Source organism: Danio rerio, chromosome 7, assembly GCF_049306965.1.
Source record: "Danio rerio strain Tuebingen ecotype United States chromosome 7, GRCz12tu, whole genome shotgun sequence".
Classification (NCBI taxonomy): domain Eukaryota; kingdom Metazoa; phylum Chordata; class Actinopteri; order Cypriniformes; family Danionidae; genus Danio; species Danio rerio.
In genome coordinates this window covers 29,191,758-29,217,712 of record NC_133182.1, presented here as the reverse complement: position 1 = coordinate 29,217,712, position 25,955 = coordinate 29,191,758, and the positions used below count along the sequence as shown (strand labels likewise).

Sequence of the window (25,955 nt, the reverse complement as noted above, 5' to 3'; positions counted from 1 at the left end):
ACTGGGATTTTCACTCACAACCAAGTCTAGGGTTTACAGACAATGGTCCGGAAAATAGAAAATATCCAGTGAGCAGCTCTGTGGGCGCAAATGCTTTGTTGATGCCAAAGGAGAATGGCCAGACTGGTTCGAGCTGATAGATAGGCAGCATTAACTCAAACAAGCACTTGTTACAACCGAGGTATACAGAAGAGCATCTCATAACACACAACTTGTCCAACCTTGAGGCGGATGGGCTACAGCAGCAGAAGACCACTCCGGGTGCCACTTCTGTGAGAGGGTGCTCGCTGCAGAGCCATTTGAGGAGAGCTGAGCTCCAACGAGGGGGAGCATGAGCTGTCGCTCCTCCTCCTGTAAGCTGTTTTAATGCGTACACCAACCCCACCCCTAACCCTACACCCAGTGACATCACTCGTAGAAGAAGTGCAAAAAAGGTGGAGCTCAAGCTTAAGCTCCCCCTCGTTGGAGCTCAGCTCTCCTCAAATGGCTCTGCAGCGAGCACCACTTGACTTCTGTCAGCTAAGAACAGGAAACTGAGGCTACAATTCGTACAGGCTAACCAAAATTGGACAATAGCGAATTGGAAAAACGTTGTATGGTCTGATGAGTCTCGATCTCTGCTGTGACATGGAATGCTTTAATGTTAACGCATTTCTCACTCAAAATTAGTCAAAATGGTAACACATTTTATTAAGGTATTGCAAATCTCTCACATTTATTCATTCATCCAAACACGGTTTACATAAAGTCATTCCAGCATATTTAAATAAAATGTATTGTCTTAAACTACACAGAAGAATAAATATATAAAGAAAAATAGTTCTACATTAATACAAGCGTCCTCAGTTTCAAGTATCATACTGTTTCTCATTCATCAGTCAAATATACAGTAGACTATGATCAGGATGGAGATTAAAACTTGTGTGCTAATTCCATAACAGCGATGGTTGTGCTCTGGCCAAAGATAAAAGCTCCAATTACGATAGTCACCACACCCCATCCTGTCAAGAGGATTCTGAAAGAAAACAAAAGTCTGAAAGTGTGAAACGTTGTAATAAAATGTTGTAAAAAATATATATATATACATGAAGAGTTTAGATGCAAAAACCTCTAAGTGCCATCTGGAATTTTCATTCAAAATTTGCATTTTTCTCAGGTTGTTATGCGTAGTTTCAGTAATTTTACTCTTAGTTTAAAGAATAGGTGATTTTCACTGCCTTTAAAGTAAAACAGCTGAACATAAACATAAGAGGCTGAGAAAAACTTTCAAACAGCACTTATAGGGGTTTTCAACTGAACTCTTTTATATTTATATATAGACCAGATGAAACAGCCAGTGAAGTTAAGTTAAAATTACATGATTAAACATGATTAAACCAAGATAAGAAGTTACACACCTTATCCTGTGATTTATAGGCTCTGTCTGCATGACAAAAATGAGACACAACCCTGTAAATAGAAAGATTGGTCAAAGACACCATCTCATGATATTAAAATAAGATATACCAAAGGCATTCCATGTGACCAGAATTGAAAAGTTATTTTCAGGGGGCAGGAAAACTTATGGTATTTCATAAAAGATTATGAGGCCAAATTACTTTTTACAAAATAATGAAGTGAACATTTATAAGAAGCACTACTATATGCATATAAAAATAAGAAGAGTACATTTTGATTTAATTCCGAATTTAAGAAAACATGCAAATAACTAACAAATTGAGAAAACATCTCAAGTTTTTCAGTTACAAAAGAGGATATTTTGTAGAAAGTTGAAAGCCAGTTACCTTTGACATCCATAGTATTTCTTTCTACAATGAAAATCTATAGTTACATGTTTCCAACATTCTTCAAAACATATTCTTTTATGTTCAACAGAAAAGAGAAGCTCATAAACGTATAAGGGAAAGTGGTGAGTAAAATAAAATTGTGTAAACCATCCCTCTTAGTCTTCCTGACCCCAATGCTTTTGAACGGCACTCTATGTGTGCACACGTGTGTGTTGGGGACATATATTTCTATTGAGTGTCTCACCAGGAAAGATGAAGATGAAGAAGGCACTGATTCCCCCAATTACGCTGATGACTTCACTCATGTCTGGCACAAATATAGCGATGAGGAGAGTCACGGTGATCCAGAGAATAGTGAGAATGAGACGGCACCGACCCTCAAACACAGGTGTCATTATGGTCCGTCGTTCCCAAAAGCGCAGTATTTGTGTTAGAATCACTGACCTGTAAACGAGACACAGTCATTGGCACATGAGTGTGTGTACATAGTGTGTGTACATGCAGTGAGTAAGGCACATATTTGTGGTTTACAGTACCTTCCCAACAGCAGTATTATAGGATAGATGGTGACGATCGAAATTCCAAACAGCAGCCTAGCAATAATCATCACTACATCATTTCCTGGATATGACATCAGGATATCTGAGGCTACTTTCCGTCCAAATGTAAGAAAACCAAACACACCTGCCATTTTGCAACAAAATGTCAGTCTTGTTAACACTTGTTAGGTAATATTTACATGTGACCCTGGAGCACAAAACTAATCTTGTGTTGCCCCAGTATATATTTGGCAAAGATCATGTTCCATCAAGACATTTTGTAAAACCATAAATATATCAAAACTCCCTTTTTATTAGTAATGTGCTTTGCTGAGCATTTCGTTTAGAAAACTTTAAAAGCAATTTACTCAATATTTCCAATTTGTGACAGATTTTTAAATAGCCAAATATCGTCCTATTCTATCAAACCATACATCAGTGGAAGCTCAATTATTCAGCTTTCAGGTGTATAAATCTCAGTTTTAATCAATACATTTGTCAACCTAGTTCTTTCAATAATTTTAAATAGTAAATTTGACAATGGCAAGTAAGCGGAACTATTTTAGTATCACCAATGAAGCATTGCAGTTAATTAAGGGTATCACTTTATTGTGATGGTCCCTTTAAAGCATTTTGTTAAATTTAAGTTACATTGCATTCACACACCAACTAATTCTCAATGGATATTTATAGATAGATAGATAGATAGATAGATAGATAGATAGATAGATAGATAGATAGATAGATAGATAGATAGATAGATAGATAGATAGATAGATAGATAGATAGATAGATAGATAGATAGATAGATAGATAGATAGATAGATAGATAGATAGATAGATAGATAGATAGATAGATAGATAGATAGATAGATAGATAGATAGATTATAAGTCGACTGCTTGGGGTTAGGGTTAATGTAAGTTGACATGTACATGCAAAGTTTATTATAGTCAGTTAAATGTTAAAGGAGCAGTATCAAAATATATTAAGCAGAAAGTCTATATATACTCAAATGAGAAGTAATTGGCATGTAGTTGCAATCCAATTTTTAGTCAAAATGTGCAATAGGGACCATCAAAATAAAATGTGCCTAATTAATAGCTTAAATGTGATATTACTGTTTGTATGTCTATAGTTGAAATTATCATTTTTAGGTTTACTTACAAATGAGAAATGCCAAAAACTTTCATTTCAAGAGGTCACATTTAGCTGATGATTGATTGTAAGCAAGTTTGGCATGCTGTCCCGGGAGAGAGCCCTGAGCTTAAAAGGTCCTTGAGCTCTGGGCTCCCTCTTGTTTGCAGGGTGAGAGGGGAGCTCTGAGCTCAGGTAGGTCTCGTGAACCCCCTTTTATTTTTGATAAGAGCTGATGACAGAAAATGATTGCCATGAAGAGATATGCTGCTGGATGAGAGTTTGACTGTAGTGCTAAATTTAACTTAATCAATTCACTTGTAGTGCATGTTTTTGGAACGTGGGAGGAAACCGACAAGCTAGGAGAAGAACAGGCTAACTTCGCTAAAAAACAACAGCCAGCCTGTTGGACTAGACTAGACTGGACTGGAACCGGTGACGTTCTTCCTGTGAGACAACAGTGTTACTCACTAATCCACCGTGCCACCCTATGAAGGGAAAGGTAGAGGAGAAGGATGACTAGTGAGAAACCATGGCTCTGTATAGTGGGTTCAGAATCCTCTGATTGGGGTTAATGCAGAACCAGCTGTGTTTAATCATAAGTCACGTGATCCTCTCGAAATTAGTTTGTAAATAAACTTCACTAAGATAACTGTTTACTTATGTTCGTTTTTCTTTGACAAAATTTATATTTAATATACTAATATATTTGATTTCATGGTTTTAGTTTAGTTTCCTTCGGCTTATTCCCTTTATTCATCAGGGGTCGCCACAATAGAATGAACCACCAACTTATCCAGCATATGTTTTACACAGCGGATGTCCTTCCAGCTGCAACCCATCACTGGGAAAATATAATATAATATAATATAATATAATATAATATAATATAATATAATATAATATAATATAATATAATATAATATATTAAATGACATGCTCAATTAAATATATAATTTTAAAGTAGAAAAAAATTAACTAGTATTTTTTAGTCAAATGAATCTACTGCATTAATAATAACATTGTAACAATAATAAAAGGGATAACTATGGGCTTTAAGAGTGGATGTGAAAGAGGATAATGATCTGACTCACCTGTGAGAGTATAAATAAGCAGGCAGAAAATCATAGAAGTGACTGAGATGAAAACCCAATGTGTGATCTTTTTGTTTTCCATGCTGCTGTATATAGCAATGGAAGCTTCGTGGCACTGTAATACGAATAAAGATAGCAGAACATCAACATGGTCAAACATAGAAAGTGCTCTAAAGTAAAATGTCAACGTTTTTCTTTTTTACAGAATCTAACCTGGAAACCGAAGCAGATGGTAGGAACCACACTGAACATGGAAGCCCATGAGCCCAATCTGTCACAGACACAAGAACACAAAATCAACCACAGATATAAAACTCCTGGACAACTTTACATCACACATACGCAAAACTCACCCTTGACTGTGCTCAGGTGTGAGGTCCGCTGTGTGTGTGTCTTTTAGGTAATATTTCGCAATGACAGCAACACTCAGGTAAGTCGCAGCCAGAGTTCCCATTACACTGATGAATGAACACAAAGAAATATTCAGAGAACAGACATAATGATACAGCAGCAGAAATAACATGGCATAGCCTCTAACACACCTGGTGTATTTCTGGATGCCGATCTCTTTGGGTATGGAGAGTGGAAGGATGATAATAAGACACATGAAAGAGAGGGCAAACCGGTAATCTGTGTACCAGTGATGTGGCATCTCTGCTTCGGTATTTCCAGTCACCGTCTCGTACAGAGACAGACACACTGAAACACACACAGCAGAAAATCTCTTTTAGTCATGCATAGTACATATACACACATTTATCTGGTACCCTTGCTCACAGTGAAACATAATGGCTCATATTAGAGATGTAACAATATGAAGGTTTCTTTTCACGATTATAGTGACCAAAATGATCACGACTGTTGATATTATGTGAATATTTTGTTAAAATGACCTGAAAATGTTCAGAAAATAAATCATTCATCAATTTTTGTATCTGAGAAACAAAAAATGTGCAGCTTCATGCCATTTTGTAACAAACAACATAAGCATATGTTTGCATTTCATATACATTGTGTTGTTGTTTTTATAGGCACATTTGATTTTCTTACTCAAGGTATTGTTTGGTAAACCTTCACTTGGAAAACTACCCCAGCATGCACAGGACACCAACATGACGTCAGATTGATACCCCAACGTTATGGGATGCTGCATTTTGTTTGGAGATGAAAATCGGGTTAACATCAGAACCCACGCAATCTAAAAACAACAAAATATCAACGTCTAATGATGTTACAGCTTGACGTTGTGTGGATGTTATCAATATGATGTCTATCAGAGAGATTTTGGTTGCCATAACTGACAAATAAATGTCAGAATTTGACGTCAATATGACGTTGGTTTAAGATGTCGGCTTGACGCTGAATTTTGTTCATTATCGAACACAAACTAAATTCAACCAAATATTAACCCCATTTCACGTTGTTATTGGACATCAAAATAACGTTGTCCTTAGAGGATGGCGACCTGAATCTAATCTAATATTAATAACACCTTATAATGTTGTGTGTCTGCTAGGACCTCTTAGGAATTCATGTTACCGTTGTTTTTCACAAAATTGCATAAAAGCTGCTTAATAAAAGACAAAAAGTGTTGTGCGGTTTGATGTACAAAATCTTTGATATTGTGACTTGATTTGGGATTAAATTTGGTTAATTTAAGCTTCAGCTCAGTATTCTCAAAAGTGTGCCGCACACGCTTCAAATCAAAGAAATACAACATTAATAACATTCATTCATTCATTTTCTTTTCGGCTTAGTCCCTTTATTAATCCGGGGTCACCACAGCGGAATGAACCTCCAACTTATCCAGCATGTTTTTTACGCAGAGTATGCCCTTCCAGCCGCAACCCATCTCTGGGAAACATCCACACACACATTCACACACACCCATACACTACGGACAATTTAGCTTACCCAATTCACCTGTACTGCATGTCTTTGGACTGTGGGGGAAACAGGAGCACCCATAGGAAACCCGGGGAGACACGCAAACTCCACACAGACATGACCTAGCCGAGACTCGAACCAGTGACCTTCTTGCTGTGAGACGACAGCACTACCTACTGCGCCACTGCATCGCCGAACATTAATAACAATTACCTACAATTAACATGTTAAATCACACCCACATGACCGATAATAACTTTTCCCCAACACACATAATAATTATAAAAAAATCTTTAGATTTAATTACAATTATAATATGGGAATGTTTAGGATGCCATGATGGACAGAGGCCAGTGGGCAGTTTGGCCAGGGTTAAACCCCTACTCTTTTTGAAGGACATCCTGAGATTTTTAACCACCAAATATATTGGACAACATATAAACACAGTACAAGCTACAAATATACACCCGTTAAAGAAAGAGTAAGGAAAGCGAAAGAATTGGATTGCGAATAGGAAGAACAAATTGAAATAATTACTGATAGATAATGGGGTCAACTTTCCATTAGGATATAGTAGCCCCTGTGTATTCAATGTAGGAATCAATATTTATTTATTAACTGTCAATATAAAGATGCATTATGCTGCAGCCTTTTGTAATTAGCCGATCAATATGTTTAAAATTGTGATAATCAATCATGGTTTTAATGATAATGGCAATTTGATATGGTAATTCTAACCATCAAAAAATGTACCCTGGTTTACCTTGAAACAGGTAATCTTGAATATCCTTGCTCATATTAAATCATACAAAATGCACACAACTTACACTTTTCTAGTTGATCCTGCACCACCACCAAAAAGGCCACCGAGATCATGAAGAGGTTGAAAACAAAGCAGATCTCACACAGATGACCGATCCTCCGCCCACACACATTCCGCACCACATCATGATACGTGTTCTGGCGACTGATCGATGAGGCATAACCAAGAATGACCAGCCCACTTATGAGGAACACCAGACTCACCTGAGAAAGAAAGAAAGATGTTAAACTGCTAGAATTTGTTTAGTTGCATCCACATTAGCACTGTTATGTGAGGCTTTACAAAGTTTGTTTCTTTGCAAAGGGGTTGCATGCACATTAAAAATTACTGACCACCTTTGATTTCATTAGTGCAAGGTTGTGAATAACAGCATTGCATTCTCACTCTAATGAGAAAGATGCAGGATCTAATGAGGTGACAGGAGACATACTATATATTAGAAATATATAAGAACATCTCAATAGATGGTTGATTGATTGAGAAATTACACAAATGCTTGTATTGTATTTATACAATACAAATAAACAGTATATGGATTCAGATAAGTTAACAGATAAGATAAAAATACAGTTAAGTTAGTTAACATCTATGACAGATGGTATAACATCAAGCAAAATTAAAACGAGCAATCAACATTCAGACTTTGGCTGCATCTAGAAGAATATATATATATATATATATGTATATATATATATATATATATATATATATATATATATATATATATATATATATATATTTACATACATACATACATATATATATATATATATATATATATATATATATATATATATATATATATATATATATATATATATAAAAGAAATTTTGTAGTTAAACCCAAGTAACCACACATTATGATTTTGCTACACTAATAATAGTTTTACCTGGCAGTTTGAAGCAAGCTGTGGTCATACAAATGGTAGGCTAATCAATACTCAAAATGTCTGCTACAATTTACAGTAATAAAGCTATAGTTTATTTTCAGTAAGGGTGGCCCCAGATTGATACTTTTTTGTTATTGTATCCAGCCAGCACATGACCACATAAGAAGTTGTTACAATTTTGCAACAATGTTGACACAATGTTTAATGTTGGATGGTTTAAAAACAGCATGTGCATGACCAACTTTCATCACCGAAAAAAAAGATTAAAAATGTCAGTTGTTGTTTCAACATTGAAACAATGTTTAAATAGCGTTATGTGATAAATGGTTAAAGGGTTAACAGAAACATTCATAAAAACGACGTTGACATTTCTTCTAGATCTGCAAACTCCAAAACAACTCAGACAACAAACATAAGTCGATTATTTGTATTTGCTTATACCTGCAAGGGTTAATGCCAGCCACCAATCAAATGTCAACCTCGAATGGATTATAAGGTTTACACCTGTGCACGTGCCCTACTTTAAAAATGAGTAATCTACACGTGTCAACACGCACCATCTCCACGCTGATCGCAGTGTTCACGCCGCCAGCCTTCTCAAAAGCCCACGGAAAGTTGAGCAGTCCCGCTCCGAGGGCAGATTTAAGCATGATGAAAATGGCCCCAAATGAGCCGAGTCGTGGGACGTCCGAACCCCGCGCAGGTTTTGAGAGCAGGCTGATGCTGCGTATACTCTCCCGGGCCAGTTCCTCCATCCTCAGCGCCTCAAGACCTAAAAAATGTGATTAAAATATACTTAATGGAAAAGTATTACGATTCTAAAGTCCCGCTGTGTTCTTGGACGAAACCAATGTGAGAACCTTCTGGCAATAACGGAACTCTTCAGGCCTGTGTCATACGCATCAGCACTTGTCTGGTATAAAACACTGTTCTGAATCGTATAGCAGGATTGTCTCAAGTAAGATCCCTTAAAATGTCATCGCAAGGTGTGAAATATTGTACAGACTTGCTAGCGCTTGTAACGGTTGGTTCCGAGTCAGAATGATTGCTTCTCTGAAGTTGCATGTTAGGAGGAATTGTCTTGATTTGACAGAGGAGCGGCTGCTTCTGTGGCGAATTTGTCTAGAACTGCAGGAATTCACGGCAGGACGGGGATATTTTTGTAAGGACGTGAAACGCTGTGGCTGAATTTAATTAGTTTTACGACCCTCTTCGAACCCTTTGAGCAAACTCTCGTTTGAAGAGCTCACTCGAGGCACGTGTCTCTCTCGATTACTGAAGTTGTTTGTGAATTTTCAGCTTGCTTTTTTATGGCATTTCTCAAATTTTAGAGTACGGATAAATAGAACTTTTATCACTTAATTCATACAATATGCATACAGTTTGCATTATAAACTAATATTAATTTAGGAATATGAAGTCTTAAAAAATAGATGGAAGGGTCAATAATTTGGCCTTCTCAACTCTTAGACCCTTTAGCCTATACTGAACTTTTAAGTACTTGCTGTAATGTTAAACCATGCTTGATTCATTCATTCATTTTCTTGTCAGCTTAGTCGCTTTATTAGTCTGGAGTCGCCACAGTGGAGTGAACCGCCAACTTATCCAGCAGGTTTTTACGCAGCGGATGCCCTTCCAGCCGCAACCCATCTCTGGGAAAACCATGCTTTATGATGCTGTGCAATATTTATACAATCTATTTTATTAAATGTATTGGTATTGGTGGCGGATGTGGTGTTGTCGCGAACTGAAGAGCGTAGTGGTGGACATTGGGGGACATTGTTTCACAGTAATGGGTTGCAGCTAGAAGGACATCCGCTGCATAAAACATACACTGAATAAGTTGGCAGTTCATTCCACTGTGGCGACCCCGGAATAATGAAGTGACTTGGCCTTTTTGCGCTGTGGCAACCCTGAATTGATATAGGGACTAAGCCAAAAAGAAAACACACATATGGGGGTGCTTGGGGTGTTTTTTGTTGCCAGTTTGATTGGGCCCCCAAATAGTAACTCTGGGGGTCCAAAAAGAGTGCATCTTCCCTGCATAGTTCTTAATCGTTCTAACCTTTTCCCCCTGGCGACGCCCCTGCATATAGCCAAGTTTCATGAGTTTCACTCATTGTGATTAAGTATTTTTATAAGATCCAGCTAGAGAGGCCCATGGACTGTACAATTGTAATTAGCCTAAACCTACAGTGCTCAGCTTATATAAGTACACCCCTCACAAATCTCTCTTTTAAATTCATATTTGTAATAGGAAGCTGTACAATATTATATTTGTGCATATACAATAGATTAGTCAGTTCTGAAGCCTATCCAACAAAATAACAAATTTTTTATGATACAGAAAAATATTAAATACAAATTTTAAAAAGAGGAAAAATCAAGAGAAGCAAAAAATAAATAAATTTTGTTGAAATTGTGTAGGTTGTAATTTAATTTTTTAATGTTTCACTTGAATTTAATTGTATAATATTTTAACTTCTAAATATGTTTTGTGACTAATATATTATTTTAATACATATTTCTGTTTATTAAATCTGTTTTGTTTAAAAGCACCAGGATTCATTGCCTATATTCACTGAGAAATGGATAAAATTACAAATTTTCAAATTGGGCTGTACTCAATTATGCTGAGCACTGTATATACTCAACTGCCACTCAAAAATTAAACGAGCTATTTACATACAGTAGAAAACTCAATGCATTTAGTCATGCCGACTTTGAGGGAAAGGGATGTGATGCATTGTTGATGGCAGAAGTCAGAGGACATTTACCTGTTTTGAGCTGAAAGGCAACAGTCAAATAACTCTCTTCAGGCAAGATATGCAGACCATCTCTGAATGAATACACAACATGTCAAACCTTGAAGCAGATGAGCTACAGCAGCAGAAGAGAACATGATGCTACTCCTGTCAGCAAAACAGCAAACTTAACCTAACACTAACATGGTTTACCGAAATTGGACAAAGGAAGCTTGAAAAACTGATTAGGTGAGTCTTGATTTCTGCTACAACTTTTGTGGAGTCAGATTTTTGATCTAAACAACATTAATGCATGGATCCATCCTGTCTCGCATCTTCAGTTTAGCCAGCTAGTAGTGTAATGGTGTGTGTGTGTGTGTGTGTGTGTGTGTGTGTGTGTGTGTGTGTGTTTGTTAATTTGTGCTGCTATGTTGCTTCTATATGCTGTATCGTGTAACTGCTATCATTTTGATTCTGTATTGGGCAAATGTCTTCTGTCCAACTTAATTATCTGTCTTGACTGTCTGACAATGGGAAATGACTGTTCGTTGTGTTGCTGCTATTGTAAAATGTCCACATTATTTCAACAGTTGGTATTTACATTATTAATGGTGTGAAGGATGTTTCTCTGCATACTTCAGGCCTATCAAAAGTAATAATACAAACAGCACCGTGTATTGAGCTATGGTTGCAGACTGCAAGTCACATCAGTGTTCGACTATCTACACTGCAGCAAAATAGTAATATCCAACGTGTTGAAAAATGGCTAAACTAGGTCTACATTACGTCTGTCAAATGAACTATTTCATTCCTGACTTTAAAACATGCACATCACATCTAACAAAGCATAATGTCTTTGCCACAGCACATTTGCCACGTTATCCCTATCCGGCAGAGGGCAGCAGCGCGCAAACAGCATTTGATTGCAGCATCCCGAAGCATTTGATTCCTCGAGGAAGACTGAGTAGTTTCACCGCTGCAAAGTAAGCTATGCTCTCGTAAACACGTGGGTTTATTAAAAATGCCGGTTGACACAAAACGTATTCGTGGACCGGAAGAGTCGCAGTCCCCGTTGCTCTTTCTGTCCCCGGACAAAGCCCCTAAAGCCCCCAGCAGCAGGCAGGGCGTCCGCGGGAACGGAGATGTGCGGCCGGTGTTTGCGCGCTGCGGGCTAGTCAGCCAGGCGAAAGGCTCCGCGTACATCGAGGCTGGAAACACCAAGATCATCTGCTCGGTGTACGGGCCGAAGGAAACGGAACGAAGGGACGAAACGGACATGAAAACCGGTCGGCTGGTTTGCGACTTCAGGCTCGCGCCGTTTTCCTGCGTGAAACGGGGAGCCTGGATCCAGGGCAGCGAGGAGAGAGACCTGTCCGCCACTCTGATGGAGAGCTTGCGGCCGGGAGTTTGCCTACACAGATACCCGCGCTCTCAGATTGACGTGAATGTCATGGTTTTGGAGAATGACGGCTCGGTTCTGGCGCACGCGGTGACCTGCGCTTCGATGGCCCTGGCGGACGCCGGTATCGAGATGTACGACATTGTTTTGGGTTGCACGCTGCGGCAGAGCGGAAACGCGTGTCTCGTTGACCCGTCATACGCCGAGGAGTGCGGGAGCTGGCAGGAGGGCTACGGAGACAACCAGGGGTGCGTCACCTTGGCTCTGCTTCCCAATCTGAATCAGGTGTCTGGCCTGAATGCGGACGGGGAGATGCGGGAGGACACTCTGACCGAGGCTATGAGAACCTGCATGGACGGCTGTCATAAACTCTACCCGGTGGTTCAACAAGCGCTGACGCGGGCTGTCAAGAAGAAAGCGCCTCCGCCTGAGAAATAGACTTTTGTTTGGCGCTTCTTTTTGAGAACAGTTAAAATGATTACAATTGTTGAAATTTTGTACATTTAAATGTGTAATAATGTCGAACCAACTAAATAAACTCCTCTGCAGTTTTATCTCCTCTATGATCTTGTATTTGTTCATTTCAGTGGTGTTGCTGATTTTGTATTCAGATTATTTCCCCCTAAACGAAAATCTCCTGTCGCACCCTCAATGCCATCCATGGTGTAGATCAGGGGTGCCCAAACTTTTTCTTATGAGGGGCCAAAAAAGTTGATTATAGGTGGTGAGCTGAAGTTAAATAAACCAAAGTATTACATTACAGTTGCCATGGTAATTACCTTATTTATTAATATTTAAAATAAATTGAAAGAATACTGAAATCATTAATAATTATATCTTTTTTGCATTTTATAATGAACATCTTACAATAAAAAAACAATCCTCTTTATAACAATAATGTTCACTGCTGAATATATTCAGGACACTTGATTTGCTCATCAAGGACTCTTACTTTTTTTTTTTTTAAATGTGATTCATGCACAACATTTAAGTGAAACTTTTAATTTCAGTTGCTTTTTTTGCAACCCAACAATTAAATGAACAAACAAAAGGTTACATTAAAATTAGAAATGACAAGCGCGCGGCATGGCACCAACCTTTTCATCATTCTCCCTCACTTCTCAGATAGGATGGCAGGCCGTAGTTTGGGCATCTCTGGTCTAGATGGCTTTTTCCTTTAGTAGAATATTTAAGATATTTAGATGAAGCCATTGCCCATGGTCAGTCGTAAAATGCAAGTCAGTAGCTTGCAGCACTTTCATAGTCTGAAAAACACAGGCAAAACAAGTTAATACCCGTGGTTCTTTGGGTTTCTATGAAATGAATCAACTGTTCTGTGCTAGAAAGTAAATGTTATAAGAATATTACCTTAATCTCTGCAAGATGCACAGACTCTGTGTTGGTGGCCGTGACTAGAACTATTATTTGAATCACCATAGGACATCTTTAATTAAGTAGACACCTACTTCTTGGATAACCCAAGTATGAGCAACCAGCACTTTTTTTATTTATGAGGTAACTGCCCCTTTAAACAGGGTTACCACGCTTCCTAAAAGTACTTGAATTTCAGACAAATAAATTCAAAACAGAACAAAACACTGAGAAATTTAAATTCTTTCATTTCAATATTGCACAATAAAACTGACAAATTAATGCACATTCAAGTTTTTTTCAACATCCAAATCAAATCACTTTTATTGTCACATAATGATTTGATTTGTTAAAAAAAAACATGACTGTTAAAAACGATTCATTTTTGAAAATTACTACATTTAAGCATAAATATCTAACAACAAGTCTAAGTGAAATACTAAGTACAGTTGGTGTATGATTTACAACAGCGATTTATTTAAAATTAATGGTGCTTTAAAAAGTACTTTAAAGTCTTTGAATTTGCTGTTTGTGGAAGTGTGGGAATCCTGTTTAAAGAACTGAAAATGAATCAGTAATAAAAAAAAAAAGGTTTAGATGTTACTATCGGTATGTTAGTCTTAATGATATCTGTAATCTAGTGTGCTCCAAAACAGTGACAAATTTGGCAATTAGAAAAAAACAAACAACCAAAAACGAACCTAAATGGATAAACATTTTTTTGACGTCACTTCAAACTCCAGTGTCTAATCGAGAGGGGTCTGGCTGCAGACCTGGTGCAGTGCAATCTGGGCTGCATCCAATGCTTATTAATGGGCTTACCTAACCCCACCCGTCACAGTGACTTCACTAGCTTCATTTGATTGCATTGTGTCTGAAATTGCATCGCTGAGTGATGCAGTCTCAGCTTGCATCATAAAGGCTGCATCCAGATACTGTTGGTCTAATCAAATCTTCTGACCAATCAAATGCTCTCTTGTATCTGACAAGGTCAGGAGCTACTCTATTTCCCACCTTGTCTTCATGGTTCAGTTAAAATGACATCACACAGCAAACAAAAACAGGACCTTCGAAGTTCACAATATGAAGGCATTTTAATTCTTACTGGACAAAAGTTTTTTGTTACAAACAGATGTTTGATGAAATCCCTGATTGACTCACATAAGTGTGATAGTCGAAACAGTGCCCTGAATTCTGATTGTTATGATCTGCAATTAAAATAAATGAAAAGGGCCTGGGTAAAACAGTACAAATACATATAAATTAATAAAAAATCTGGCACTTTTGGAATCTTAATATTCTCATTTTAAAGTGCTTGAGTTTCTGACTATTTTGGCAAACAAATTACAATACCACACTTATTGAAAAACCCAATTCACACAGTGCAGAGAAACGCACAAGATGAACAGATTACAACACGTCACTTCTCAGACATTACATCACCAGACCAACAATTCAGCATTTTTAACTGGCTCCGACTAGGCATGGGCTGGTGTAAGTTTCAGACGGTGTGATAACTTTGAATAAAAATATCACGGTATTGTGATTACTGCTCTAAAATAAGTTCTTTATAGATGTCTTAGCAAAAAAAACACACAACTTTTATCCCCTTTGAACACAATACGTTTCATTTTAATAAACACTTATAATATTTTGGAACAATAAACATGCCAAGCTAAATAATAGATAATAAATAATTGACTTCTGCTCTCTTCATTTGTTTTAAAACACAGATTTCTTTACAATACATGAAAAAAAAACACTTTAAAAAAACCTAACATATACCTTAGGAACGGCATATCATAATTTGTTTGCGGTTTTAATACCTTGACTTTTCCAAACCGCGGTAAACCTTGAAACCAGTTCTCGTCCCATGCCTAGCTCTGACAGACAGCAACAGGGGAAACAAACTCATCTGGCCAAACCGATCAAAATGTCTGTTGCTGGCTGTCAGTGCAGTGAATGAATTGGGCTTTTAAATAACACAATAACAACTAAAACTGTTACACATTCTGTATGTAATGAATCAGACCTGTTATGATATTGTGCTCAAGCAAATCATAGTGCAAACCTGAGCAGATAGTGGTGAATGAGACTGACATGTCAAATGATGATGCGTACATTACTATGCAATACATGAGTGCTTGTTTGTGTGGCAGCATGCAGGGGTAATAAACATATATGAATGAGAATGTGTGTCTGATCCCTGCACTGTACAGTGTGGGGGTTCTTAGGCCTGTTTCAGTACAATGTTTGTAATTTCTGAACGGCTTGCGATTCTCATTGGAATGCCATAATAACCGGTTCCAGGGGTCACGTAGACCATAGTGTGTTCAGAGACACGGTAGAGTCCGCAGAAAAATGGATTCATTAGGAATGCCAGGATGGTGAGGGGGAACAGCTGACCAGCGTGTGTGTGACCTACACAAAAGACAAAATTACATTCAGTAGATTTAGGGTGTGAACACACTTGGCGGGTTTAATTTGATAAAAAAAGCATCCTCTGGCGGGATTGCTCTGTTAGTGTGGTTCATTTGTGAATGTTGCCATCCAAACCCTAGTGTCCACTGCCCACCAAACATGCAAGACCCCTAAAACTAGAACTACCCATGCAGTCATTTAGACCATTTTTAACTCTAGCAATTTATTAGCTTAAAATGAAATCCATATAGTATAGTACCCTGACTTTACTAAATGTGTGTATATTTCCTTAAAACATTAGAGCATTAAAATGACAAAACACAAAATGAGCATATTATATATACCTTGAAACAAACAAATTAACCACATTCATTTCTGGTAAAGTCTAGATGTAGATACTCATCATTCATTCGTTCATTTTCTTTTTGGCTTAGTCCATTTATTAATCAGGGGTCGCCACAGCAGAATGAACCGCCAACTTTTCCAGCAAATTTTTACGCAACGGATGCCCTTCCAGCTGCAACCCATCACTGGGAAACACCCATACACTCCTGCATTCACACTCATACACTACAGACAATTTAGCTTAACCAATTCACCTATAGCGCATGTCTTTGGACTTGTGGGGGTAACCGGAGCAGCCAGAGGAAACCCACGTGAATACAGGGAGAACATGCAAACTCCACACAGAAATGCCAACTGATCCTGCCAAGGCTTGAACCAGACCTTATTGCGGTTAGGCAACAGCGCCACCCATATTCACATCAATACAACATAATTTTTGTGACACTGTACAACAATAATTAATATTTTTACATGACTGTGAGGGCTGGGGTAGAGGTAGACATTAATAAAATACAATTCAATCTGTAGTTTAATAAATAATATTAATAATTTTACTAAGTACTGCTTTTACATTACTGTGAGGGCGGGGGTAGAGGTAGAAATTAAAATAAAATTAATGGGTAATTTAATAAATAATATAAATAATTCTTGTTAACTTCCGGCCGCAGCTATATCCCTTAGTGGCAACAACCTGTATTTCTGCATCCACTACCTTTTCCTGTGCCTTTGAATATGTGTGCCTCTGTTGCCTAGCAAAACAAAAACATACCTTTCTGATAGCAAAACATAACTTTTCTTAAAAAGTTAAAAATCGGTCTTTCAAACTTTCAAAAACACTTTTTTACTGCAATAAAAAAATACATTTGCTCTTCCACTTGCTAGACAAAGTGAGCTGTGCTTCTTCGGGGACAGTCTAATAACTCATACACAATTACAGGCTATGTAGTACAAAACACATTGTATTTTCAGGGTACTGACTCCATATAATATGACGACAGACATTTAAAGTTTAAATCTAAAATCTAAGTAAAAGCTCCAAATGTAAACATGACCTGGCAAAAATACAATTCTGTAATAAGTCTTATATAAATTGTCACAATGGCTGCTATGGCTATTCTAATAGTAACAGTGCATGCGGAAAGTATTCATAGCGCTTCACTTTTTCCACATTTTTTTATGTTACAGCCTTATTCCAAAATGGATTGAATTCATTTATTTCCTTAAAATTCTACACACACAAAAATATTTTTTTAAATTGTTGCAAAATTATTAAAAATAAAAAACCTGAAAAATCACATGTACATCAGTATTCACAGCATTTGCCGTGAAGTTCTAAATTAAGCTCAGGTACATTCTGTTTCCACTGATCATTCTGGAGATGTTAATTGGGGTAACATCTCAGCAGCTTAATTGGAGTTCACCTGTGGTAAATTCAGTTGTTTGGAAATGATTTGAAAAGACATGCACCTGTCTATATAAGGTTCCAGGTTTGACAGTGCATGTCAAAGCACAAACCAAGCATGTAGACAAAGGAATTGTCTGTGGACCTCCGAGACAGAATTGTCTCGAGGCACATGGCTGGGGAAGGTTACAGAAAAATTTCTGCTGCTCTGAAAGTTCCAATGAGCACAGCTTATCATCCATGAGTTGAAGATGTTTAGAACCACCAGGACTCTTCCTAGAGCTGGCCGACCATCTAAGCTAGATGATCGGGGAGAAGGGCCTTAATCAGGGAGGTGATCATCAATAACCTGATGGTCACTCTGTCTGAGCTCCAGCGTTCTCCTGTGGAGAGAGGACAACTTTGCAGAAGGACAACCATCTGTCCTTGAGTGGCCCAGTCAGAGCCCAGACCTAAATCCTATTGAATATCTCTGGAGAGATCTGAAAATGGCTGTACACAGTCGCTTCCCATCCAACCTGACAGAGCTTGAGAGGTACTGCGAAGAGGAATGGGCAAAAATTCCCAAACACAGGTGTGCCAAGCTTGTGGCATCATATTCATAAAGACTTGAGGCTGTATTTGCTGCCAAATGTGCATCAACAAAGTATTGAGCAAAGACTCAATACTGATGTACATGTGATTTTTCAGATTTTTAATTTTTAATACATTTGCAACAATCCAAAAAAATATTTTTTTCAAATTGTCATTATGGGGAATTGTGTGTAGAATTGAGGAAATAAATGAATTTAATCTGTTTTGGAAAAAGGCTGTAACATAAAAAATGTGGAAAAAGTGAAGTGCTATTAATACAAAAGTGAAGTGCTATTAATATTTTCCGCATGCACTGTATATAGAATTTGGGAAGTTCCCATGTTAAATCAGTGGGTTTCAGTGCACGGTCAAATAAACTTTTTTTGTGGTTTGATTGAAATATGCAGACAAAGGGGACCAGAAACATCTAAACAAACTATTAAAAGGAGATGATGTCACAAGATGCAACCATAAAAAGGACAGAAGACTTTTCAAAAGTTCTTTATCTTAAAGTTCAAAATGACACTGTGAATGCTTTACTAACAAGGATGAAACATTTTATTTTTACTGCAGACCAAAGTAATCAAATGAAATGAACTATGAGTGTGAAGACTCCCTAATGCTTCAGCAATACACTCTTAATATTTCATTTGACAAACAAGAAAAAGCATCCAAAACACCACAATATTTGAATTGATCTTTACTTACCTGAGAGCACCAGGCTGATGTCTGGCCGCTGCTGGAGGGCCTGTTTGGCAGCATGAGGCTGATGTGCAAGAAGAATAATAGGGCTTTCTGTGGTGCAGCCGTTGAGAGCTTTCTCAACATCCATGCCATGGCCTGGGTACCTTTAAGCAAAGCAGCACCATTAACGCAGGCCCAGTGTAAGGCACACAATATGCACCAGATTTGTATGTATTCAAATAAGAGTGCTGATGACATCACCATGGACTTACCGTAGCATGCGGGCCTCGAGGTCATCGATACCAGCAAGGCAAATCCAGTCTTCAGTTCGCTCAGGGCGGAAGACTTTTGCATGGCTGTTGTGAAGAGCCTCGATGCCCATTGAGTGTAAGAGCTCAAACCATCCTTCCACATCAGCAGTGTAGTAGTCGTGATTGCCTGAAAGAAATTAAAATTTGACATTTAGTTAAACCCCGTTGATCATGCAACTATGGCCAGCTGCAATAATATGATACAATTTTTATTTTCAAGCGGGTATGGACTTGAACATTAATATCACCAGAAATTAATTATAATTTTTTTTCTGGAAAATGTCTTATTTGTTTTATTTCGGCTAGAATAAAAGCAGTTTTTAATTTCTTAAAAAAACATTTTTGGGACAAAATTATTAGCCCCTTTAAGCTAATTTTTTTTTGATAGTCTACAGAACAAACCATTGTTATACAATAACTTGCCTAGTTACCATAACCTGCCTAGTTCACCTTATTACCCTAGTTAAGCCTTTAAATTACACTTTAAGCTGTATAGAGTAAAATATTATTTACTGTCATCATGACAAAGATAAAATAAATCAGTTATTAGAAATAGGTTTTTAAAACTTTTATGCTTAGAAATATGCTGAAACAATCTTCCCTCCATTAAACAGAAATTGGGGAAAAAAATAAACAGGGGCGCTAATAATTCAGGGGGGCTAATAATTCTGACTTCAACTGTGTGTGTGTGTGTGTGTGTGTGTGTGTGTGTGTGTGTGTGTGTGTATATATATATATATATATATATATATATATATATATATATATAAGATGATTAAAAATACATAGGCCTACATGAAATATGTTTCACTTAAACAATTAATATATTAACAAAACAAATTTAAAAGAAATCCCAGAGGCAAGTATCTGGATGCCATTTAATTTTTAGCATTTAAGTTCAAAGAAACAGGCAAATGCTTTCTCTCTTTAACAAAGGGACAATGTTTTGTTAGATAAGAGTGAAATACTTACTGTTTTGAATCATGTTTTAATTTCATCAGTATGACTTAAGTCTGTTTTTAAATTACATTTTTAATGAATTAATAGTAGGTTTTTTTTTGCAAACAATATAATTTCAACACCAATAAACCCAGCATAGACCCTGCCTTCACTTCTGTGGGAGGCCATGCAGCTTGTGTCACTGATGGGTATGTCATGGAAATCATTAAAGCATGGATGAAGAAAATTAAAAAATGAATGAATGAATAAATGAATGAATGAATGAATTTATTTATTTATTTATTTATTTATTTATTTATTTATTTATTTATTTATTAATTTTAGCTGAGGTGAGAAACTGCACGTTTTGAAAACCGTTATCTTCTAAATGAGAATTTTGCAATCGGTCTGGATCACATTTATAGCAAACCCTAAAACTAACATATTGATACCAACACCCCCAAAAAACGTATATTTTGATTTCAGGGGGACTTTAAGACTGACCTGTAGCAAAATAGGAGCCCAGTCGAGGCTTCATTTGTCCCAGTGGTTCTGCAGCGCTCCTCAACCGAGACACCTGAGAGTCAGTCAGATCACCGACAATCACCACCACATCTATAGCAACAGAGTTACATTCAACGTCAGGTACATGTTAAAATAATTCATCCAAATATAAAAAAAAAGTCATCATTTGCTCACCTTTATTGTCATTCCAAACCTGTATAACTAATGTTTTATGAAAAAACTAAAAAATATAAAGAGGGATACTGGTTTCCTATGACTTTGGAAAAATAAATGCCACAGCTATATCAGCCTGCGGTTCAAGACTGTTTACTCACTGAAGCTAAGTAGGGCTGAGCCTGGTCAGGGCCTGGATGGGAGACCACATGAGAAAACGAAGTTAATGTTGGAAGTGGTGTAAGTGGTCAAGCTCGATCTGCAGTCTGTGTGAGTCCTAATGGCCCAGTAAAGTGAAGGGGACACAATACTGTAAGTGAGCTATGTCATTTTGGATGAGACATTAAACCGAGGTCCTAACTCTCTGTGGTCATTAAAAATCCCATGGCACTTCTCGTAAAGAGTAGTTGTTGTCCATCAAAGTGTATGCTGCACACTGGTGGTGGTGTGAAGAGAGCGCCCTGATGAAGCGCTTTGGGTGTATGGTCATACATGATAAATGTGCAATTTAAATACACATTACATTACATGACATTAAAAAACTTGAAAATAATAACATTAGCCTAATAGCACTGAAAGCCTACATCCCACTCTGCATCCCTACATCCCGCGTGCAGTTAGACAGCATAACTACAATACATCAGGTAAAATTCACCAGAAAGAAAACTTTATATTCACTAAGTAATCACAATGCCAGTCTTAAAAAGAAGGTAGGTTGTTGACTTTTGCCTGTAGCTACTTCTCGATCTGAACTGTGTCCGTGAACACTCAGATAAAGCAATCCTTTCTGCTTAAACAGGGTGCGCAGAAGTCCGCAGTTACATATTTTGACAGGCAGGTAGGGCAGCCTGTCATAACGTTCAGACTGAACATTTTGATAAGACGAACTTTTCTTGGTTCTACAGCTTCCACAGAATATTAAAAATACCTACATTTGAACGCGGTGGCGAAGTATGTAGTGCTGTCGCCTTACAGCTAGAAGGATGCTGGTTCCAGCCTCAGCTGGGTCAGTTGGCATTTCTGTGTGGAGTTTGCATGTTCTCCCCGTGTTCGCATGGGTTTCCTCCGGGTGCTCCGGTTTCCCCAACAGTCCAAAGACATGCGCTATAGGATAGAATTGAATAAGCTAAATTTTCTGTAGTGTATGAGTGTGATTGAGTGTGTATGGATGTTTCCCAGAGATGGGTTGCAGCTGAAAGGGCATCCGCTGCGTAAAACATGTGCTGGATACTTTAGCGGTTCATTCTGCTGTGGCAACCCCCTATTAAAAATAGGACTAAGCCGAAAAGAAAATGAACGAATGAATGAATACATTTGGACCACTGAATTGCTAGAAGGATGTGAAAATGTTTTGAAGGTAATAACCACTTGATACTTAAAGTTAAAAACATTCTTCTACATGTATTAAAATATATTATACATGAGAAAGTACATGACTTTGGGGAATGACATAAGGCTGAGTAAACGATGACAAAATGTCATCCCTTTAACACATCAAAACACTGATAGTTAAGCCTATAATGAGACATAATTACCTGGGTTGAGCTCATTCACCATAGACACAATGCGCTGCAGTTTGGAGCGGCCCACAGTAGGTCCCAGATGAATATCGGACAGAAGCACCAACCTGAGCCCGTTCAGAGACTCGGGGAGCTTCTCTACTGGGATCTCTACATCAACCACTTTAGGAGGCTGGGCTGCATTTACCAACCCATACACTGCCAGCACTGCAGTTATTATCAAAGCCAACACAGTCTGTCTGAATGATCCGCTCGCGACCGCATCCTCCGCACTTCTGCTGCGGGACAGAAGCTTGCCAAGGCGATTTAGGCAGCCAAAAACAAATAGGAAGAACAGCAGGATGACATAAACACCCAAACAGGAGAAACTCAGCAGCGAGAGCCAGTGTGGCTCGGTATCTACGAGGAAAAACATGCACAGGTAGCTGCCGTGCACGAGCGCGAGGAACAGCAGGACAATAATCCTCCAGCATCTCTGCGGGACGGAAGGCGCAGCTCGGGCTCCGCACAGCCGCTTCACCACGCGCTTCCAGAGGTACAGCGAGCCCAGCAGCAGCAGCGAGTTGATGAACAGCAGAAACTGCACGCGGAACAGCAACGCGCGCGTGCCTTTGTCGACCCGCTCCGAGATTAATGTTCTGGATATAAGCATAGAGAAAAACACGACCCCCGATGCGATTCCGACTTTGCCCTCGGCGGAGAGGCGTCCGAATCCGAACATACTGACCGGCATATGCGCCCCGGTCACTGACCCCGGTACAGTCCACAGCCAATATGCCGCATGCAGCCTTATGGCAGCACGCAATGACTTATGACAACAATAGAGAATTCTTCATACCTTCCGATAATAGTCGGTTACTTGTAAATAATAATAATGCGTTATCCTGTTAAGTGGGACAGCACAAAACTACTTCCGTAGACAAAGGCGTGATGGCCGCTGTGATGACAGCAGTACTGTTCGAGGTTCTCTGGTTAAAAAGCTCATAAAGACACTGCTGGAAACTCAAGCTACAAAATCGTCCACTACACAATTTGTAAACAAATTTGATACATACACGTCAGTCATTTGACAGCCTGGGTCTTCTGCGTGACAAGTGTGTGCGATAAAATCATTGGCTTGTCACGCAGCGGGGGCGTGGCTAAATGTGACGCTCTTAAACCAGGTTGGAGGAATTTGAGCAACGTAACGTCAGACCTGCAACATTTTACTACAATAAAACCTCCATTTCCTGCCATGGTTTGTAATATGGTGAAACCGTTGAGCGTTTGCCATTTTGCTCTGAAATATGATTTGGATACGATGAAAAATACATCTTTCCAACTTTTACTTAGGTAATGTTGGAGTAGGCCTACATTAATAAGATTTTTTACTTTAAATATTAAAAGATTTATTGACAAATACAATTTAGAACATCCGCCTCCTTAATTTCAGCCAGGACCCTATATAAAAAGGGCCTAAAGATTATAAGAAATTCTAGACGGTTTTCACCCAAAAACGAAGCCTCTGTCAACATTTACGCACCCTTTGCATGTTTAAAGGCTTTCGCCTTATTGTTTAACACGAAGATATTTTTAAAAATGGTTATCTATTAATTTCCATAATAATGTATTTTTTAATTCTTTACAGCATTTAAAAGTATCTTATGTTGTGTTCAAAAGAAGAAAGTTTTAAAGGTTTAAAACCACACAAGGAAGAATAAATGGTGAGATCATTCTCTTTTTGGGGGTGAACAATCCCTTTAAGCAAGGCACAGAGGTACAGCTAGTTTGTATTTTTCGTTTTTTCTTTATGTACATGTGTTTCTGTCTGTTTCTCAATTATAGTATGCATTATTGAGTATATTTCATTCTCTAAATCCTTATTGTTTATCTTTTGCTCAGCAATATTCTGTTAATGCACAAAAGGAATAAGAAAAAGTTTCCTTATTCCTTATTATTTTCTTGTTGGTTCTTAAGTATGTAATTCCCTTGTTATAATCCTCTAATTACAGCCTTTTTTTTTGTTTACTTTGCTAAAATTTGAAAGCTGTTTAAAGGATGTTTCTTTACTTGGAGGAAATACTTTATTTATTTATTTAGTGTTTACCGCAACAGCTGCACACATCAGGCTTCTGAAGGGCATTCATGTGAATGTCAAAGGGAACCAGCCAGGGGCTGTCTGCAAACATCCAAACTTTTAAAAATAAAGGTTATGTAGTAATAGCCTTAATATCCTATTACATAGGTCATTACCCTGATTTGCAAGTGTTTGCTGAAATGCTTAGGCACAGTTTTAAGGAATAGCCATGTCAACAAAGGCTTTTTAATATTTTTTCCACATTTTTAAGTGCCTTAAATTGACTTTTGCTGTTTATTCTGATGAATCTTTTACCCAAAGAGCATCGATACATTATTTAAGCTACCCCTGAGCACTTTTTGTTTGATTTTGGACTCTTAATAGTTATTTGTTGACTTGATGGTTCCATGAAGACACTTTAACATCTATGGAAACTTTTTATCCCACAAAATAATGTTATATACTATAAATAATTTTTCACACTATAAATGTTTTTCACACTATAAAAAAGTGTTCTTAGAACTTTTCACCAAAACTTTTCTCTGAGGAACCATTACTTTAAAAACACCCTATTGTAACCTTAATTTTTAAGCTGTAACTGGTCACCATAGAAAAAAAATACAGATTATTTTCCATAGATGCCACACAAAAGGATCATCATATCTAAAAGCTCTTGGCATATAAAGCCTGGTCTATGTAAATTAAAAGCATAATGCGCACCCCTCACTTGCATTTTAACCGTTTGCAATTGTAGGAAATAAAAACAGTTGAAAGTAATGTTTCTACATTTAACCACCTGCTCTACCAAACGTCTGACCATGTTTTGACTGTTTTAAATAATAAGTGTTAAACTCATTTAAAGACCGACTGTTTTAAATAATGGTTTAGGCACAGCATTGTTGGTTTAAAAGAAAATCAAACAAACATAATCCTGCTGCACTACTACACTCGGGGCTGGATTTAACCCATAAGCAAGGGAAGCAGCTGCTTAGGACCCCAGGAAATCTGAGGGTCCCCAAATAAATACCTATAAGTATAAATGATACTAAATTATATATATAACATCATATTTTGTACGGTGAGGGTAAACAATTTTTTTATTTAAATATAATTACTATATCTGCACAAATGTGTAACCCACCTTTAATCATATAGCAGTCTAGCAGTCAAATTAGTAAAGATTTCGTTTTAAAAATGATATAGTTCAATTATTATGTTTAGTTGTGAAGTTAATTTAAGAAAACAAATAGTTTTAAAAGGTGCTTTACAGGTTATTGTTTTGCATAAAGATGAAATGTAGACAATGAAATCAAATGTTGTAAAAAAAAAAAAAAACAGCAAAATAACAAAAAATTT

At 37.6% G+C, this 25,955-nt stretch overlaps 3 protein-coding genes across 8 annotated transcripts; 1 reads left to right on the top strand and 2 right to left on the bottom strand.

Moving 5' to 3' along the window:
- Positions 1-665: 665 nt before the first annotated feature.
- slc38a8b (solute carrier family 38 member 8b) lies at positions 666-14,455 on the bottom strand. Of its 6 annotated transcripts, none has more exons than XM_068218406.2 (12): positions 13,668-14,455; positions 13,397-13,564; positions 8,714-8,928; positions 7,271-7,469; positions 5,099-5,255; positions 4,910-5,014; positions 4,770-4,827; positions 4,557-4,671; positions 2,324-2,471; positions 2,032-2,231; positions 1,398-1,449; positions 666-1,015 (listed from the first exon to the last, which is right to left on the bottom strand). In XM_068218406.2, exons 3-12 carry the CDS (start codon positions 8,909-8,911, stop codon positions 913-915), a joined length of 1,335 nt encoding a protein of 444 aa, XP_068074507.1. In that variant the 5' UTR covers positions 8,912-8,928; positions 13,397-13,564; positions 13,668-14,455; the 3' UTR covers positions 666-912. The 6 variants fall into 6 exon arrangements, with proteins under 6 accessions (XP_068074507.1, XP_073764642.1, XP_073764644.1 ...); XM_073908541.1 differs by lacking the exons at positions 13,397-13,564; positions 13,668-14,455 and adding exons at positions 10,934-10,995; positions 11,769-12,684; XM_073908543.1 differs by lacking the exons at positions 13,397-13,564; positions 13,668-14,455 and adding exons at positions 10,934-11,036; positions 11,502-12,465.
- exosc6 (exosome component 6) lies at positions 11,848-12,862 on the top strand. The gene is given in 1 exon segment (NM_001020486.1): positions 11,848-12,862. A coding segment is annotated over 1 exon segment (816 nt). The 5' UTR covers positions 11,848-11,921; the 3' UTR covers positions 12,738-12,862.
- Positions 14,456-14,729: 274 nt separating the features above from the next.
- Positions 14,730-23,684, bottom strand: tmppe (transmembrane protein with metallophosphoesterase domain). The gene is made up of 5 exons (NM_001080043.2): positions 22,559-23,684; positions 20,850-20,960; positions 19,368-19,533; positions 19,120-19,259; positions 14,730-16,091 (listed from the first exon to the last, which is right to left on the bottom strand). Exons 1-5 carry the CDS (start codon positions 23,262-23,264, stop codon positions 15,901-15,903), a joined length of 1,314 nt encoding a protein of 437 aa, NP_001073512.2. The 5' UTR covers positions 23,265-23,684; the 3' UTR covers positions 14,730-15,900.
- Positions 23,685-25,955: the final 2,271 nt, after the last annotated feature.